This window comes from Channa argus, chromosome 17 (genome assembly GCF_033026475.1).
Source record: "Channa argus isolate prfri chromosome 17, Channa argus male v1.0, whole genome shotgun sequence".
Taxonomy (NCBI): Eukaryota; Metazoa; Chordata; class Actinopteri; order Anabantiformes; family Channidae; genus Channa; species Channa argus.
In genome coordinates this window covers 6,909,894-6,928,077 of record NC_090213.1, presented here as the reverse complement: position 1 = coordinate 6,928,077, position 18,184 = coordinate 6,909,894, and the positions used below count along the sequence as shown (strand labels likewise).

The window sequence follows — 18,184 nt, the reverse complement described above, 5'->3', positions numbered from 1 at the left end:
CATGAAGAAGGAGGAAGATCATGTGGAACGTTGGCTCAAAGGCAGCGGTGTTTATGGGGAATTCATTAAACTCCAAGTTAAAATGTTATTCATCCTCAGATAAAACTTCTGCAGGTCCGTTTAACAATCAGTGGAAAGACTCAGGGTGAAGTACCCAACAACAATACCCGCTCTTATTTGCAACTGTCAGGACTTTGATGAATTACTTTTTCCAGTTAGTTAATCAAAGTTATTTAGGATTCACTGATTGTAACACAGGAACTCTAGGTGGTGTCCTGCAGGCCTTTTTCACAGAGCCTGGGACGCAGGAGAAGCTCAGGTGGAGTTCAGTTTCCTTAAGTACCAGTGTTATACAGAATTGAAAAAAGCAGCTTTCTGGAAGTTTAGAAATGAAATTATGTGTGACACACACACACACACCTACCGTCTTACATTGCACAAGCTTTATTTGATTGACACCTCTGGCAGCTGGAAGGACAGCTACTGTAGCGGCAGTGATAAGGGGAAGTGAGGATATACACGACGTTAGAGCCACAGGTAGAGAGACAGTGGTTCAACACAACAGCAAAAACGTCAACTGACAGCACAAGTTGTGCTTAGAGGCGAAGGAGTTCGTCCACACGGATCATCATACAAAGCTGGCTGGATGCTGTCGTGATAGTTTCCCGCTGCACAGACGAGACTTTTAGAGCGTGTTCTGGTTTTTGTATTCACGTTTATAAAAATCTGTCAGATGCAGGAGGAGCTTCCTCTTTCCAAACTGTCAATACAGGATTTTCTAAGATCAGTCTAAGAATCAGTCCCAAAATCTTCACGTCTCTGCAGCTGTTTTTGGTTCTATGAAAAGTTATAAACATGACATTTTCCATTCAAAGCTGCCGTCACCTGTTTCCAAACACGCAGTACCTGTGTGACGCGTCTTACCTTCAAGCTGACGTGTTGTCCTGCAGTTTCAGCGGCTCTGATCTGTAAAACAACGCTCTCGGTTTCCGCTGTTGGCATTTTCCTCAGGTTACATTTGTAATTTGTGCAGTTTTGGTCGCAAAAACAACGTTTTCACATCTCTGAGAATCACTGGCACCAGGTGCCGACAATTACACTGATGTAACAACTCGAGCGATCATTTACCTTTTACAGCAGGTACTTTGACGTAGAGGCGTAGAGTGCAATTACTTTCACCACCTCTGCTGTTATCACCGCCGGCTGACACAACTATTCAACTAAGCTCTTCAGTTGCTGAAGTGCAAATTGGCTGTTGAGGAATGAATGTTTCAGAGCTTAACGTGCCGAAAACATTACCACTGGCACTGCAAACCCGATCAGGTGTTAAGTTTTTTTTTCTGGCTGAATCAAGCGCTGCTCAGGTTCTTCTTCTTCTTCTTCTTCTTGATGTTTTATGGCAGCTGGCGTCCACTTTGCCACCTTCAGAATGAATCTGTTACAGCACCGTCCTTAATCCCTTTTTATAAATCCAGTTTAGATCTTAATCCAGTTTAGATCCCCCCCCCCCCGTTTCTAAAATACTTTGACCCCTTATGCATAACCATGCATCACACAATGCTTGGTTACATGTTTTACTGTAATCAGCGTCACTCTTCACATATTACAGCAGGATACTTTCCCTCAGCTCTGCGTGTACTTTGCTCTTCTTATTCTGGTCAAACACACTTCTTCCTTTTTACTTCTATGAGTTATGAAACTTGCTAAAGTTGTGCTTTTTCCTGCCTTTGTAGGTGGTACAAAGCTAACAGAAAGAAGATAGTGATCAGGCAGAATGAGCTTCTCAGGGGCAGTGATCAAAAATTTGAAAAGGCTGAAATTATTATTTTTTTAATAGACTTTTATTTGTTCTCATTAGCAACGTTTGCTGCTGCAATGTGGAAACGCCCCGGGAAGAATAACGGTTTAGCTTATCTCTTCTTAAACCTTTCTCCGGGGCCTTGGGCCACTTCAGCAGGCTGTCGGGTTGAACATTTCAGAACGTACCATGGTTTGACTGATGACGTCACCCATCCCCATCACTATAAATGTAAACTAAACACAGAGCAGTTTTAATTAAAGAAGTGGTCTTTATTACAGCAAAGAAGCCAAACGTTACAGACAAATATCATTATGAACCACGAATACCAATTCTACACTGACACCAGCTTCATTCACTTCTCTCCAAGGCCATTACTTCAGAGGAATTCTGGGAACCCTAATGATTGGCTCTTCAGTTTCCCCCACAGACTTGTCATTGACTGCTTCAGCTTTCTGTCTCTGGATGCTACAGAGTTGGTCCTCAGGTTTGTCCAACGGATAAACCTCAATGTACTGATATAGTGTTAAGGATTTTTTTCCCTCCTTTTTATGTTTCAGGATAAAGAATAAAGTCAGGCATCCAGTTAAAACATGGTTTTTCAAACAATATCTGTTGCTGAATTTTCAAGCTCTGACTGTTTTTTTTTTTTTTTTCATATGGTTGAATCCGTTACGTGAATCTCTTCTTCTGCTCAGCCTTTATAGCTCATGAAGGCGTCTTTACAATAACATCCTCTCCAGCACGGCTTCTTTTGTTCCAACTATGTAGAACTTCTGACATTTTATTTACAATAAAGTTTTTTTTTCTCTTCTGAATCGATTTGTGCACAAACAGAAACACATCTGGCATTGGATAAGCCTGTAAAGCCTCACAGAGAATTTATGAAGCATTTCGATGAATAAAACACACGGAATCATGGTATTCAAGACATTGATCGTCCATGAGAACACGTTCATCAAAGCCCTGGTTGCAATCTAAGATGTTTTTAAAGTACTCGTATATCAACAAGGAAATTCAAATGATTAGGCACAAAAATATTTTTGTTTCACTCAAGTCCTGCATGTTTCACTCACTAAGCATGTTTGCATCACCCAGCCAGCGTCTATTCGGGGGAAATGGTGAGAAGCATATGAGGATGAAGATAAACTGCTTATCCCGACTAAGACGTTCAGAGGGACAGGAGCTATCGTCCAAAACACTCGTGCATACAGTATGAATGCACTGATGTTTTACTGACCACAAACAGAGCGATGGGCTTTTACACAAAGAAATCACGTTAACATCACAGAGATTCATTAAGCGAAAACAAGACAATACTACTGAATTCCACCTAAATACTGAAAAACTACTTCTAATATGCTTTTAATATACAGCTTCAATCAGGGGTTCTTAAACTTTTCTTCATGGACTCAAATTGAGCAAATGTGCTCTTTCACCTCGAGACCCATTATGGGCCCAATGAATCAGACGAATACTCTCAGGACTCCGGAGGAAACAGGCTTGTGGCCCATTTTTCACCCTAGTTTAAGAAACGCTGGTGGTACAGTAAACGTGGAATGAAGAATGATTGTTCTTACAAGCAATGCAAGTAAACAATAAATACAAACAATGTGCTTTATCCATATAGACATATTTACACAAAGTCTTTGGCTTATGAATAAACATCAGCTACGAAATAAAAGTAAAAACAAAGAGAAACGTGTTGGCCACCAGTGCATAAATAAATGAAGCCTGGGGTCAGTTCACTTCCAATTCCATTCAAACCGTAAATGGAAATTGTAATTCACCTTTAATTCTCAGTCTGTTCTAACGCTCAACAGATTCCCTCCAACACAAAGTCCTTTCACATTTGAAATTTGAAAATTATCCCATTTATGAATTGGCTGAATTGAAAGTGCATTGGGCCCAGCCCTGAAACAAACACGATCAAACTAATGTCACACGATTCATCAAATTCTTAAGTGATGTATTTTTTCAATTTGCGGCACAAAGAAGACTTCAAAACTTCCAGTAAATCAGTAAATAATACTACAAAAAAGAAAGCAGAAAACATAAACAATTAAGCTTATCACACATTTTTATATGTATATGTTTTAGCAAAAATCCTACACATTTTCAAGATGCCACTTCATAATATTGTTTAAAAAAAAAGCCTAATACTCTTCATGTAAACGTTCTGTTTCAGTTTAATTCTCATTCTTGCTTCTAAGACACAATTTAACTATTGAGCAAACTTATATTGACTTATAGGTGTCTTTGCTCTGTCATGTGACAATTAACCCATTTTACATTGGTCACATCGATGTAAAATGGGTTCAAAGTGGCTATTAGGTACTTAAATACAGAATGATGTTCTGACTCAGAAATCACTGAAATAACCAGAAAAACATGAAGATGATGCAGCTGATGTATGAATTAAAAAACAGAAGCATTCACAGAGGTTGGCCAGGATGCGTGTTGTTAAGGTTCTTGCTCTTGTACAAAAGTACTGGCTGCAAATACGCAAATATCACCATGATCAGATGCCCAGCACTGTTAAAACACTCACATAGTAGAATGAGAGCAGAAATGTGGGGCCACTGAAAACTTTAACTTGCAGTTATTCCAAAGCTGGGGCTGTAGCTTGCAAGGGGAGGGGAGACATCTACAGTGCATAGGGAGTACTGCAAGTGAGACAGCATGATGCATGGCGTCCGCAGGAGAGTGGTGAGAGGCTAAATATTTAAACGAAGCCCAAAACATAAACAGGCAGGTCTGCTGGCACTCAAAAAGCTGTACAAAAAGCAATTAAGGAATAAAAGGAGTAGCCTCCACTCTTCTGTCATACTCCCAGCAGCTCCTTTCTGCTAAAAGTCTGGACGTTTCCCTTTGTTTGATAACACTGTACAAGGAGCCAGTTTGGCACGTGCCAGTTGTGGAGGCGCTGGATGGATGGATGCTACGGAACGGCCACCACACAGGGGAGTCGGGACCAAGCAAAAGCAAAGGATCAAACAGGTGGGAAGTGAAAAGATGTTCTTCACCTCCGTCTCCTCTTCTCTCCTTTGTTTAGGAGGACTCGATGAACTCCAGTGCCAGGTCGTAGCAGAACCGATACTGCTCCTGTAGACACACAAAACACATGCACAGGACTTACTATCCAGTCCAGATGTATTTCATTAATGTTTAGATTTGTTTCTAACTCACCGGAGTATCCACCATGTTGGGTTTGCTGTTCCTCAAAGTCTTTACGGCGTGGAAGACGTCAACCACACTCTGTCTCTTGGCCATCTCACACACGATGCTGCTGGCACAGAACACTCCACTGCGCCCACCTCCATTTCTGAAAATGCACAGAGAAACAAAAAGAGTCGTGAGACAAAATGCATCATTTTTGTATTTCATCTGTCGGTTTGCCACCTCTGATAGCATATATTTTGACACTTTCCAGCCTGTCATTAAGTTTTGAGCCTCACTGCACAAACACATCTTCTATTTAAAGATCAGTGTTACTCTGAGTGAGTTTCATGAGTCATTCACAGTTCTTACAACCAATATATTATAACTGGTACCAACTACCAAGTATTTATTGGGCCACTGCAGGATAAAGTCTTGTTAAACGGGCATGTTTGGGGAGATCTCACAGGAACAGTTTAATCACTTTACGGCAATGCGTAGCTCCAGAGTCTCTTTGTGGTTAATCCTTTTCCTACACTGGATAATAAACATTGCACAGTTGTGTAAAAGAGAATCACACTCAGCACTGATGAGGGAGACAAATGTTTCCTACTTGTTGTTGCTTCAAAGAGCGTATTGTTCTTTTGTTCCTTGGAGCTGCTAATCGCTTTTTACACATGGTTGCTAAATGAAAAAACAGAACAAGTATATACTTGTTGTTTACTCACAAACAGTGCACGATGGTTCTTCCCTCTCCCTCCTCGCCCTCGCGTTGCCACTGGTCCACCTGCAGGATCAGTTTAAGGAAGGAGCGTTTGGAAGCAGGGACTTCTCTATGTCCTGCCCAGCCCAGGTACTGGAACTGACGAACCATCAGGTAGCCTTCTTGAGGCTGAAAGATCAAATGACAGACACATTCAGAGGAAGAGATTCAGTTTAAATCACATGCCCAAGATGCAGTGTGCTAACATAGATCATGTTTTTGAATCACACACTAGAGAAGAACTGAGCTAGAAGGAAACCACAAATTATGAATGTGAGTACTAACCCTGGTGAGGTTGCAGACTCTGAATAGTCTACTGATAACATCACAGTCCATTGAGCAGGACATACATTCCACCTGGACGGGACCATAGCGCAGCATGCCCTCCTCTGGCCAGTACTGAGGACAGCCCTGAGTAGAGACCGTTGCAGCATTTAGACACAATATGTAAAACGAGCAACGTTAAATTACATTGTGTTTTTTAAAAATGATGGCAGATGTTAGCAATGCTGAAGTCAGCGGTTACCTGAGCCAGGTCAATCTCATTCAGCATGACCAGACTGGTACATCCATAGTCATAAACCAGACGCCAAAAGTCTTTAACCGTGTTAGGCAAAGGATGCTGGGTAACAATGAATGCAGCGGGCTGCCTGTAGCTCTGCAGGAAAGAGACAACACAAGTGAAATCAGTTTTTACATATATGCAAGTGTCGTTTCTGCTGCAAGCTTTAAAAAAAACAACACAAATGAATGATCCAGTAAGTTTGATTTTCATTCAAATATCTTTACATCTCATTGTCTTTGTTACTTAATATCTTTATTACATCTGTCAAATATACACACATGGAAAAACAAACAGAGCAGACTGAGGCAGATTTTTGGACATGACACATTGAGCAAACTTGTCTAAAGGTCACATGATCATGCAGTGGGTCTCTCAAATGTGGCGATGGGGAGCATGCATTGCATAAACATTTACACTATGTATATAGTACATCCACATCTATTTATTTTCATAAGGTCAGTTATCTTAATGTTCAGTCAATTAGGTCAAAGGATAATGTCTGTGATGGCATGTTAGTTATAAAGAAAAGAGTCCCGGTTTGTTTGAACGTAATGAACTGACTGAACTGAAAGTTAACTGAGCCTGACTCATCCTGGATGAAAATGTGCAGCCAGGTATGTGACATGGCTGTGCATGGCTGTGCTGACCGAGGCAGCGGAAAGACGGGGTGGCAGAATGAAACTGAAGCCATGAAACAAATCCAGTACTGGAAATTTGAAATCCCATTACCTGGAACTCTTCTGACAGCTTGGTTAGAGAGAGGCCAAAGGTAAGTTTAACTTAACTAAACTTAAAAGAATTTTTAAAACTTTTGCTCTCCAGCAGCATTGTTGAAGAGAAGCCAGGATTCTTTCCACACCATGCATGTATTACACTTTGTGTATCATCCATTACTATAACGGTATGTACATACTCTATCTACAACCCACCCGCTCTCAAATATATATTACAGAAAACATGGCTGCTAAACATTAACCTGTAACTTTGACTGACAATAACTAGATACTGCTATCTTACCTCCGATTTATACCTGCTTAATGATCTTATTTCAGGGAGGCAACATGTTGAGACAGTGTCACCTGTTGCCAATTTAAGCAAAGTTTTGGTGGTGGCCAGAGAAGCTAGTGGTCTTGTCAGAACCTGGATTTGTCTCTAGCCTTCTGCTGCTAAAACCACAAACACAGCGTCACACTAACAGGGAAGGGAGTCTGTGTGTGTGAGAGTGTTGTCTGAATAAACCAGACCCTCCAGGAATTCACGATGCTGCGACCACAACAAGCAATTCAACCAATTAACATAAAAACACTGCAACATGCATCACAATTTATTTATTTTTTTGTGTTTTGTTTTTTAGAAAAGCTGTCGCAAAATCAGGCATTTCCAGCCACAACAATCACAAACGTACCCATGAAATCCTGGAGGCACTGAGAAACATATGTGCAACATAGTTTGCATGTACATGTGCTTTTCTTTATCATTTGTTGTGTAAAATCTCTCAACAAATACGTGACTGAAGTTTGGGACAACAGACATAATGTGCTCAAACTGCGTTTAAGCAACACATCTGCTAGTCTAACATGTGCTTATCAAATAAGAGCACACATAGCATGAAATGTCTACTCTTGATTGATGTGTTGAAAATAACTGCAATTGCATGTCCATAGAATATGAACTATTGACTTACATCCATCAGAGCAGCGTTGATGTAGTTGCTGCTTTCTCCGTCTATCGTAATGAGGAAGGGGAGGCATCTATCAGGAGGAAGGCCATCCATAAAGCGGTTCTTATCTTGGTTTCTAGGCAACAATGCAATGCTGCAGTCTTCAGGCTGAGGCTGCGGGGTCACTGAGTTTAACGTCTGGACAAATAGAAAATAGCAAATTGTACTAAAGCCTTCATATGCAAGGGCGGGATTCTAAGGTAGGTCCTATAAAGATGGGAATGTGTCAAAAAATCATGCCAGAGAAATTAGTGTACTTAAAAAAGATGTGCTGCTGATATGATGAATTCAGCTTCACAGATGATAAAGTTGGATTTTAGGTGTGAGATTGTGAGAAAGTACGAAAACAAAATGGGTTTAGAAGCTGATCCTTTAATCAAAACATGGCTAAATATGCTGCTCAGATGTAGCACATCCAAAAGCAGAAATTCTCTGGCAGAAAAAGTGAATTTATCTTAACTAAAGCATTTGTTTGCAAAATACACAGCATACGGACAAACAGCAGCAAAGTGGATTGGGATACAGGCTTGAGATCCTTCTGTTGACATTTGGATATTTATTTTGTGCTTAGTTTCAAAAAATATACTGAAACTGACATTAAATCGCGCTGAGTCGCTGTTCTTCTTTTGAGAGCTACGGCTTAACCCTGAAGCAAGCGAGCAGCTGATACGTACAACAGAGATTTGTGTCAGGAAAAGGATTCGTAATGCAGGTTTTACCTGAAACTCATCTTTCAGGTGTGACGAGTTGGTCTGGGAGTCAATACGGATCAGCTCATAATAAGCAGCTTTGAACTCGCAGACTGGTATGGCTGTTTCTCCACATAGACATGCCTCTAGGATGGCATCATGGATGAATATATATTGCTCCTAAAGACATATAATTTAAGAAATGTTATCATATCCACACACATACAGTATTTCACTGATAGACAAAGATATTGGTAAACAATAAAAAGGGTTCAGCTTATCACATGGATGATCCAAACAGCTGTGATAACAAATGAAGGTGAGCATGCAGAGTGACGGCTGATGGGAGATGAAGCTATGAATGACATGACATGATGACTATCAAGGCTTCACTTACTACGCTTCTGAATCCGTCTACACAGGAAACTGTATTTTTGTTTTTTTCCAGCAGCTGCAGCTTCAACTCAGTGAACAAGCAGAAAGTGAACTGAAGGTTGCTTTCATGTGAATGTGCTTTGGTATTATATGTAAAATCTAAATCAAATTGTGCTTATAGAGATCAATACTCAAATCACTAATAACTATTATAATGCTGCATACCAAAACTTTGGGCATTTTAGAAATTAAAACATGTACAGATGAGCCAATGTAACATTCATGTTGGTAAGCTTATGGTCTTTATGGGAAGATGCTTGTACTTTTCTTTATCTAGTACAAGTCTACTAAGAACTGTGTCACCCCCACCTAGTGGAGGATGGAGATGCTGCATGCAAGTCACAGTGTAATTCTCAATTCTTTCACTGGATGATGCCATAGTAAGATGTCTTCATGTCCTTGACAGAGTGGCTCGATGAATGAAGATGAATTTCACCTTTGTCCAAGTCAGAACAATATTCTTATTGAGTAACATACACTATGTTAAAATGTATGTCTACTGCTTATGTGGGTGGATTCATAATTGGGTGGCAGATGCAATGTAGTCACTTCGGCCTGCATTGTGTTGTTGGCCGAGTCTCTCAGTGACGATTTACTGAATATAGTCTAGGATGTGGATGCAGATGGAGGATGGGTAATGCAGTCACCTCAGTCTGTACCATGTTGATCCTCCTAGAGCGAAGAGCCTTCACGCAATTGTAGATGTCGACCACCCCCTCTCTCTCCGCCATGTCCAGCATGATGTCAATAACTATGAAACAGCCTGTGCGCCCTGCTCCAGCACTGCAGAGTAAGACAGGCAGGGAAGCTTTTATTTTTTACAAAGCAGTAGGTATTTTAAGTTTTTGGTGTATGTATCTAAAGTACATGTGTCTATATACTGTATAGATTTCTGACCTCAAGGTGTTATTATGTGTGGTAGAGTACATGTTTATACCTGCAGTGGACCACAATAGGCCCAGCAGAGGGTGGATTGGAGATTTTCACTCTGCGGATGAAGGAAAGTAGTCCTGTAGCGTGATATGGAACTCCGTGATCAGGCCAGCCTGTGAAGTGGAACTGCTTGACCTCCCGCACCTCGTTGAAACCACGCTAAAAAAGACGAAAGGTACACTATGGTTACAGCTTACAGCTCACTGAAATGATTTACTGAGGAACTCATTAAAACCATTCAAAGTAAAACGTTATCAATGCGTCAAATTAAATGCTAAATGTATATCACAATATTTCACATCTAAACAGGGACATTTTGTAATGTAAAAGAAAAACGCTCACCCTCTCCAGTGTAAATGTGCGAACCACATATTCGGCGAGAGGCTCAACCTCCACAAATGTCACCTTGAAGTCTCCATACACTTCTGCATCATCTGGCCAATACTTATAACACTTGACCTGTTAAAAGTAAAATGACTTTGGTATATGGGCGCATACAGAATAAAACATTTTCAAACATTTCAATCTCATGGCAGATGTAGCATTTAATGCAGCAAACACTGAAGAATTCCATGAAAGAGAATAAGCCAACAGATATGCTTTTGCACTAATAAGCTGATTTACATCTTTCCACTAGCATACACTGACTAATATTATGTGTAATATGTAATATGTAATATTAGGTGCAGCTGCAATACTTCTCAGAGATAGAACTAAATCTTCTTTTTTGAATAGCCATGGTATTTAATCTAGCTACTGTTGCAAAATGTGCAAATGTCAAAATGCAAACCCTTGATGACCTGAACTGCACAGCAAAGTACAGAAGACAGAAGGAAATCTTACCCTTCCAACCTCCACCAAATTGGTTACCATGACAATGCAAGCTGACTGTTCCTGCCACACCATCCTCCAAAAGTCATACACTGTTTCATGAACAGGACCTACACACAAGCACAGCAATACAACAATTTAGTACTTTAAAGAAAACTTGTATTATTACTTGATAAATCTAACAGCAGCTATATAGAATTTGTATTGTAGCCCGTGTTTGACACTGTGCAGTACCTTGAGTAGCAATGTAGTGACTTGGTCTCTGGTAGCCCTGCAACACAACACCATAACACACCAACTCAATATCAATAATGAAATACAGAAACTCGTCCAACTCAGGCTGCGATAGGTTAAGACGAATCTGTTACCTTGTTCCCACCTCAGACAAAGAATAATGAGGCACCTCAAATATGCTTATAGTAGCAGAAATAATTAGACATTTTTGTATTTATTATAAATAAATAAAAAGTTTTCATCCCATTATGGTGGTATGATTTGAGAGAGCTTTTACACCTAAAATTGTTAAGTCACATTTCTGAATAATAAAAACAGAGCTGCTAAATCAATCTTCAGTTAAAGCCCTGCCAGAATCTACAAATGTGAATTTATGACCATTGTCAGGTGTGCAAAATGCTTTTGACACCCATTCGCTGGCATTTCCTGATGACAATAAGAGAAAAACTATGCTATGGGACTATGCATAAGCAACTTTATAGCACACAATAAGATGTAGGGAGGATAGATGAGGTGGAAGGACGGAGTGAAGTTTTCCATGCAGCAGAGGCCCCAGCAAAAGAAAATGTACGGGCAGTATGACTTGAGGCACATAAGGATGTGTGTAAAGAAATGGCTGTTTAGGTGAACATGTTTAAACATTTGGGGGCACGAACGAAAGAATCCACAGTGATACTTACATCCCTGTACAGCCAAATCTACAGGCCAAGCCACAGGCAGAAAGAACGAGTGGAAGAAAGAAAGAAAGAAAGAAAGAAAGCACAACAATGTCAGTGAGTGTCAATCTGAAAAAGAAAAGTTGCATTGACATAATGGGAGTGTGAACAGGACATGCAGAAAAAATATGATTTAAATTAAATTAGACTGAATAGAAAGGACACGCTCTAATATCATGTTACAAAAAAAAAATAAAAAATTTTACCTTACAGGTATACTGTTGCTGGTACTGCAGCTTTCTTTTTTCAATACTGTCATTTTCTTTCCATTACAGTTCAGTCCAAGTGACAGCCATCATTCTATTCAGTCTAATTCTTGCTTAATGTGAGCAGTAATATGTGGTGGCTAATGATAATAAAGAAGAGCATGCCTAAGCAGTATTAGTCTTTCAAAACGCACAATTTGAAAGATAAACATGCAGAGGATTGTGACAAAAGTGGCAGTAGAGTGGAAATGGCAAAAGATGATGGCGTCATGGGTTGACGGACAAACGACAAATTAAACTTGCATAATGAATGAATAATGAATAGATTGAGGGACCAGATTAAACATGGATATGGAAATAAAGGAAATAGACTTTGCTTTCTTGCTGCAAAAAGAAAAGCAATAGCAGTCCTGTGTCTGTATGTTAAACATAAAATTCACAGCTAGTTAAGCTTAGCTTAGCATTACAAGTGAAAACTAGTCTGTCTCTACTAAAAGATACAATATTCACCCAACCAGCACCTCTAAAGCCAATTATTAACTTATTAATATTTAATGTACCATCATGAGACTGCTTTTCATATTTATAGTATTTATACAGCTCAGCTTAGTTTTTTGCACAGTTCTACTACTGACCACTAATAAATTAAAATGTTCAATAAACATCTATTGTTGTTAATTAATCAAAATCTTTTTTTAGGAAAAATGTCAGAAATTAATACAGAAAATGTAAGAATGAATAGGTGAATAAATGGACAGACTTGTGAGAAAGACAGCAGGGATGCCTCAGCAAGACATGTTGACTGTGTGTTTTCGCAATGGATGGATATGTAAAATGGTACGATGGATGACTAGTAGACGCAATAAAGGTATATAGGCCTGACATACGAGCGAGGGAGTGTGGTTTCGTTGGTTTCGTTGGGAGCCAATAGTAGCATTCGATGCATTTCCACTTACATCGATGTAGTTGGCGTTGATGTAGTCAGAGGAGGGGTCATCTTCTATAGGCTGGAGAATAACCCTTGAGTGGTCATCTAATGAGATACAGAGAGGAACAGTTTGGAAGGGAGAGACAGCATGACACAAAAGAGAGCCAGTAAAACAAACACCCATTTAATTAGTTCTAGCTCGTGAAGACCTAAAGCAGCTTTTTACTGTAAAACAGACACATTGCAATTTGGGAAGAAAACTTTGTTTAGGCCAATTAGAGGCTTTAGAGTGATGGTGTTCACAAAAATAAATAAATAAAAATATTTGTTTCAAACAGTATTATATATTATATAGTACAATCACATTAATTCCATGCATGTAATGAAATTAACAACATGGTCAAATAATTTCTTGCAACATTAAGACTATTTGGCAGGTAACAGAGAACAAAGTTACTTCAGTACAGATATACTCTGAAGTTATGAGTTTAAAAATAATAGCACACAGGGGAGAGAGACACTCAGACCTTTCGAGCAGGGACTAATGTTATTTTCAAGGTAAAGTAAGCTACAAATCAAAAATGATTTTTCCTTATCACATTATTGCTCATAAACTCATTTTTGGGGGTGGCTGCAAAGTCTCACAGCAAATGGTGTTTGTAACAACAGAGTTCAAACAAATAAAGTTCAATGATTTCCTTACATGCTATAATGTTCCCATAGCGGTTTTTGGTGCGGTTCTGTTCCTTTTTGGCCACATCCCAGGAGGCCGACTGGCCCTCGAAGAAGCTCTGTGTCACCAACAACACATGAGAAAAGGGAACAAGACAATTATGTCATGTATCCTTAATAATAATAGTCTTGCAGCATAGGTCAGAGCAGAAAGAAGGACTCAAATGATTGTTTTGCTCAAGTGGTTTTATTCCATTTGAACATAAACACTTGGATGATGCTTATTAGGTACTAAAATAGGGGGGCGTTGAAGCATTTAGTCAGTAAATATGATATTAGCATCAAATTAGTAGGAGAAATTAGGATCATTTAATCTAAAGCCAAATGCCACAGGAAGAATTAATTTAGAATAATACAGTTTGTTGAACGAATAAAATATAAGCTTCTTTTTTTCATGTGCTGCAGTCAACCACCCTAGAATAGTATTCAAAACATCACTATTTCTAACAAAAAATCTCATTATGTCCCACAGCTGCTATTAGAAACCCATTTGCTGCTTTAGCTACTGTTGTTGCTACTAGCACTGGTAATAAGTACTGATAATAATAATCTTACTTCATACTCCTCCTTAAAGCCATAGCTGTCAGATGTTTTCATCAGGTTGATGTGTTGCAGCAGGTCAGCCACTCTGATGGCAGGGTGCAGCTGTCCTGTCTGATAAGGAGATTCAGTTCCTTCACAATGATACCGAGGAACATCAAGAAGTCTGCTGTTCTCTGCTGCTGATCCACTGTGGTTCTCATCTGGGAGAAGACACAAAGAAAATTCAGTTCAAATGCAAATCAAACAAAACCAGAGGTGGACTTACCAGCGGCTTCACTCTGGAAGCCTTAAAGTCGTTTTTACATTGTCTGAAGTACAAAAAATAAACTAAAACTAAATTGTTGTTCTTTTCGGGTATGAGGGATAAATTGCGCTGTAGTAGGTTACATACAACCAGATACATGGGTAGATCTGACACTTAGGCACATGCTGCTTTCCTCACAGACCAAACCAGCCATTTGTTTGTTTCTGTCTATACTCACCTGTGATTGGAACTACACGTCAAAGCAGCAGAAAAAGAAAAGAATACAAAGTTTTAGTCAGACTGTATGCTAACAAGATTTGTTGATTTGATGACTTAACAAACAGTAGATGGCTGTGATGTCACAAAACAATGGTGCCAGACAAAAATATGAATTAGAAATCAATCAAATAATTTGGCCATTATATAGCAACATAAAAGACACTAAACAAGAGGACACAGAACCTAAAAGCCATAACATCTACTTTCATGCTCTCATAGTCATTTCATCAGTATCTCTTTCTTACAGTACTTTAATCTTTCCATCAATTTCAAATTGAAACAATTATTTCAAACCATAGGTACAGTATAAAATAAATTGTAATAAATTGCAGAAAAATACAGAAGTACACAGAAGGAACATTTGTACAAAGGTCAATTTGCTGCGGCGCGTCCAGGTGAACATGTAAGTCCTGTATGGGATAATGTGAGTTGGCAGTAGAAATGTGACAGGGTGTATTATCGCAGGTACTTTGAGTAGCAGCACATCTGACCTATTTCATCTTCACCGCTGTTTAAGTGACACAGTTTATTTCGTCCAACTGATGCTTTTCTCTGCTCTGAGGACATGTTAGCTCATTAGTGAGTCTTGCAGGTTTTTAAGTGCTCGTCAGGCCAATTAACAGTAAGCTTGTCCTGACACTGCTTTTTAACTCCTTGCTTTCAGTCTTTGATGTGACTGACTGGGACAGACTGTAACTACAGCCTTCACTCCAAATTAAAAGCTATGGAACAGTTATTTAACACAGTGAGGTGGTGTTGTGGATCGTGGACACCTTCAGGCAATGTTCAAACTTCATCGTGCTGCAGTGTCAACACTAAAGACTAAAGATAAACAAACTGGAGTGAAACATTAGAGCTGGAGAAACATCCAACTTGGCAAAAATTACAGCTTTTACAATTGAGGCACTCAGACTGGGGCATGAGCAACAAAACAAGCCTGGGGAATTACACAGATGGTAGATACTCAAGCCGACTTCTAGATCCAGCACACACTAAAAAACTTCTGCCAAAGACACCGAGCTGTAGGCACTAAGTTGACTTGATGTCACCCATTTAATTTGCAGTCATTTTGCAGTGGCAACGTGACAAATTATCCTCCCTCTTTTAAGCTCCGGTGTCTGTCATTTTTGGGACAGGAGATGGCATGCCTTAAAACAACTCAAAACTGTGGAAATAATGAGGTCTCTGAGGGAGAATGATGGTAATTACTGTGAATATCAAAAACGCTCAGTAGGAAACAGAAACCAGGGCTGTGATTAGGAGTGATTGAACCTAGAGAAAACATAGGATGACAGATGAAGAGCTTGGCTGCTGGAGTTTTAAGTAATGGGCATGTTTTACACAGAGTTGGCATTAGGTGGTTAAAAAAGAAAGTTTTGCCATCCTCTCATAGTCTAATTCTGTGCTTTTGAAGCAAATCTAAACACACATCTGTAGAAATACGTTCATTAAACATCTATTCATTCCAACGTCAAGGTACAGAAACTTCAAACAAGCCACACTATCCATCCACGCAAACATAGTCAGTGCTCAAATCCAACACGTTTCAGGATGTAATGGAGTCTTTGACTCAGTCCGGCAGAAACACTTACAAACATTGTTACACAGAACTAATTTAAGTAATGACTCACAGTGATCAACAGGACAGGGCTACGGGCACAGGGGCTGTATGATGATAATGGGTGATCACTACAGGGATGATAAATATGACATAATCAACCATGCCAAAAGTCTCACCTAACACAGCTGTAGGAACCAGAGGATCATTGGGCACTGCAGGAGGAAACATGGGGAGGAAATTTTCTAAATTTCAAGATGAATCGAACATAGAAGACAGATCAAAAGCTATTCAAACAAGAAAGGAAGTAGTGTAAGGCACTAGATGCACTACATGTTCTCCAATTGTGACTTAAAGGTTCCATTTAAGGATAATCTACCCTGGAAATACCATCCCACAATGTTTGCTTTACTCAGTGTGATCTGGTAAAACTATGAATAATTTTACTTAATTTAAAATCCAGATATGTTTATTTGTTTCAAATTTTCAAACTTAAAAAATCAGCAAATGTAAGTGACTCAGCAGATTGAAAGCTGTCGTTGCCATGGTAATGGACACCGCTGGATCACATTGTGTGATCAGCCAAACATTTTATCTGACAGTCGTCTTCAACATGATAAACAGTGGAGATGTGCGCTCTCACACACACACACACACACACACACACACACACACACACACACACGAAACACACTTTCAAAATAAAAGCCTTTTAAAATAAATGTTTTCACTATTCATTATTTTTTTCATTTAAATGGTAAAATGAGTTTGCTTGCAGTAATAGGTCCAGTTTGGCTGAATTGTTCAACGTTGTCCACATTGAGATGTAAATGCTTCTGCATTACCTGACCTACTGAGATTTTAAGCTTTGAAATGGTCGTAGTAGTTTTCAAATTCTACTTTACACTCAGCTATTACATTTCTACAGTTTTTAGGATGTTACATCCACTCAATGCAAAAGAGTTAACATTAATTTCTGCTTATTTTCATATTTTTTCAAAAAATGTAAAACATTTTTAATACTAAACGTTTCAGCTATTTTAGCAAAAGCAAAACTTCAAGCTATGTTTAAATAGTTCAGCTTCAATTTAGCTTTTAACAAAAGCAAACATTTCAGCTCTTTCAGCAAAACTTGTTCAGTTTCTTTCAGCTGAAGTGCACAGTGCATTTTTTTAGTTAGTATTTTAGTTATAGTATAGTTTTTTTCTTGTTAAAAATTAGATTGCAACTATTTTCATAACAAATTCACCATTTCTGTAATTTCTCACACAATATAACCTAATTCCAGTAATTGAGATGTGAGAATTTGCTCCAGTCCTCAGTTTTAAACCATTGTTAACTAAATGTCTCTGGGTTTTGGATTGTTGGTTCAACAAGACAAAGTTATCCAAGATTTTAAGTTGTACATTTTCTACATTTTCCTTTTCAGAAACTGTCAACAGAATTCACAAAAAAATTAACTGAAACATTGTAAATGAAACCACACTACCATTTATATCTTGTAGTACTAACAACACTTGCCTGGTTGTTATTGAGAACAATCTTAAGATTGTAATATATTAGTCAGGGTTAATTCATTACAATCAACAACTACAACAAACACAACAATAATAATAATGTTATTTATGAACATACATCTGTTGTTGTAGTTGTGAGAGTCCATGAAGGTCACAGCCATGGGATCATCTCCATGCAGAGTGCTCTGATCGGCATAACTGCGGTCCATGGCATTCACCATATGTGTCATTTCCTGCCGTGTTGTTCCAATGGCATCCTTTCGCTTTTTAGCCAGTTTTCTGTGAGGGGCAGAGACACATACATTCAGACGTCTTGCAAACAAACATCAGTTAG

General features: G+C 39.0%; 1 protein-coding gene across 23 annotated transcripts in view; it reads right to left on the bottom strand.

Annotated features, from left to right (window-relative positions):
* Nucleotides 1–2,049: 2,049 nt before the first annotated feature.
* ptprk (protein tyrosine phosphatase receptor type K) overlaps nucleotides 2,050–18,184 on the bottom strand; it is a 107,142-nt gene continuing 91,007 nt past the window's right edge. For 4 of the 23 annotated variants that reach the window (XM_067481639.1, XM_067481646.1, XM_067481645.1 and 1 more), the window contains 20 exons: nucleotides 17,969–18,129; nucleotides 16,513–16,548; nucleotides 14,735–14,746; nucleotides 14,265–14,452; nucleotides 13,681–13,780; nucleotides 12,937–13,082; nucleotides 11,808–11,825; nucleotides 11,128–11,164; nucleotides 10,906–11,003; nucleotides 10,405–10,521; nucleotides 10,067–10,221; nucleotides 9,777–9,912; nucleotides 8,725–8,874; nucleotides 7,970–8,143; nucleotides 7,015–7,032; nucleotides 6,247–6,378; nucleotides 6,006–6,131; nucleotides 5,686–5,849; nucleotides 4,988–5,123; nucleotides 2,050–4,903 (listed from right to left, as the gene is read on the bottom strand). In XM_067481639.1, coding sequence (XP_067337740.1) covers nucleotides 4,850–4,903; nucleotides 4,988–5,123; nucleotides 5,686–5,849; nucleotides 6,006–6,131; nucleotides 6,247–6,378; nucleotides 7,015–7,032; nucleotides 7,970–8,143; nucleotides 8,725–8,874; nucleotides 9,777–9,912; nucleotides 10,067–10,221; nucleotides 10,405–10,521; nucleotides 10,906–11,003; nucleotides 11,128–11,164; nucleotides 11,808–11,825; nucleotides 12,937–13,082; nucleotides 13,681–13,780; nucleotides 14,265–14,452; nucleotides 14,735–14,746; nucleotides 16,513–16,548; nucleotides 17,969–18,129 — 2,158 coding nt within the window. In that variant the 3' untranslated portion in view covers nucleotides 2,050–4,849. The remainder of the gene's footprint in view (nucleotides 4,904–4,987; nucleotides 5,124–5,685; nucleotides 5,850–6,005; nucleotides 6,132–6,246; nucleotides 6,379–7,014; nucleotides 7,033–7,969; nucleotides 8,144–8,724; nucleotides 8,875–9,776; nucleotides 9,913–10,066; nucleotides 10,222–10,404; nucleotides 10,522–10,905; nucleotides 11,004–11,127; nucleotides 11,165–11,807; nucleotides 11,826–12,936; nucleotides 13,083–13,680; nucleotides 13,781–14,264; nucleotides 14,453–14,734; nucleotides 14,747–16,512; nucleotides 16,549–17,968; nucleotides 18,130–18,184) is intronic. The other 19 variants (XM_067481652.1, XM_067481656.1, XM_067481658.1 and 16 more) reach the window with 16 other exon arrangements.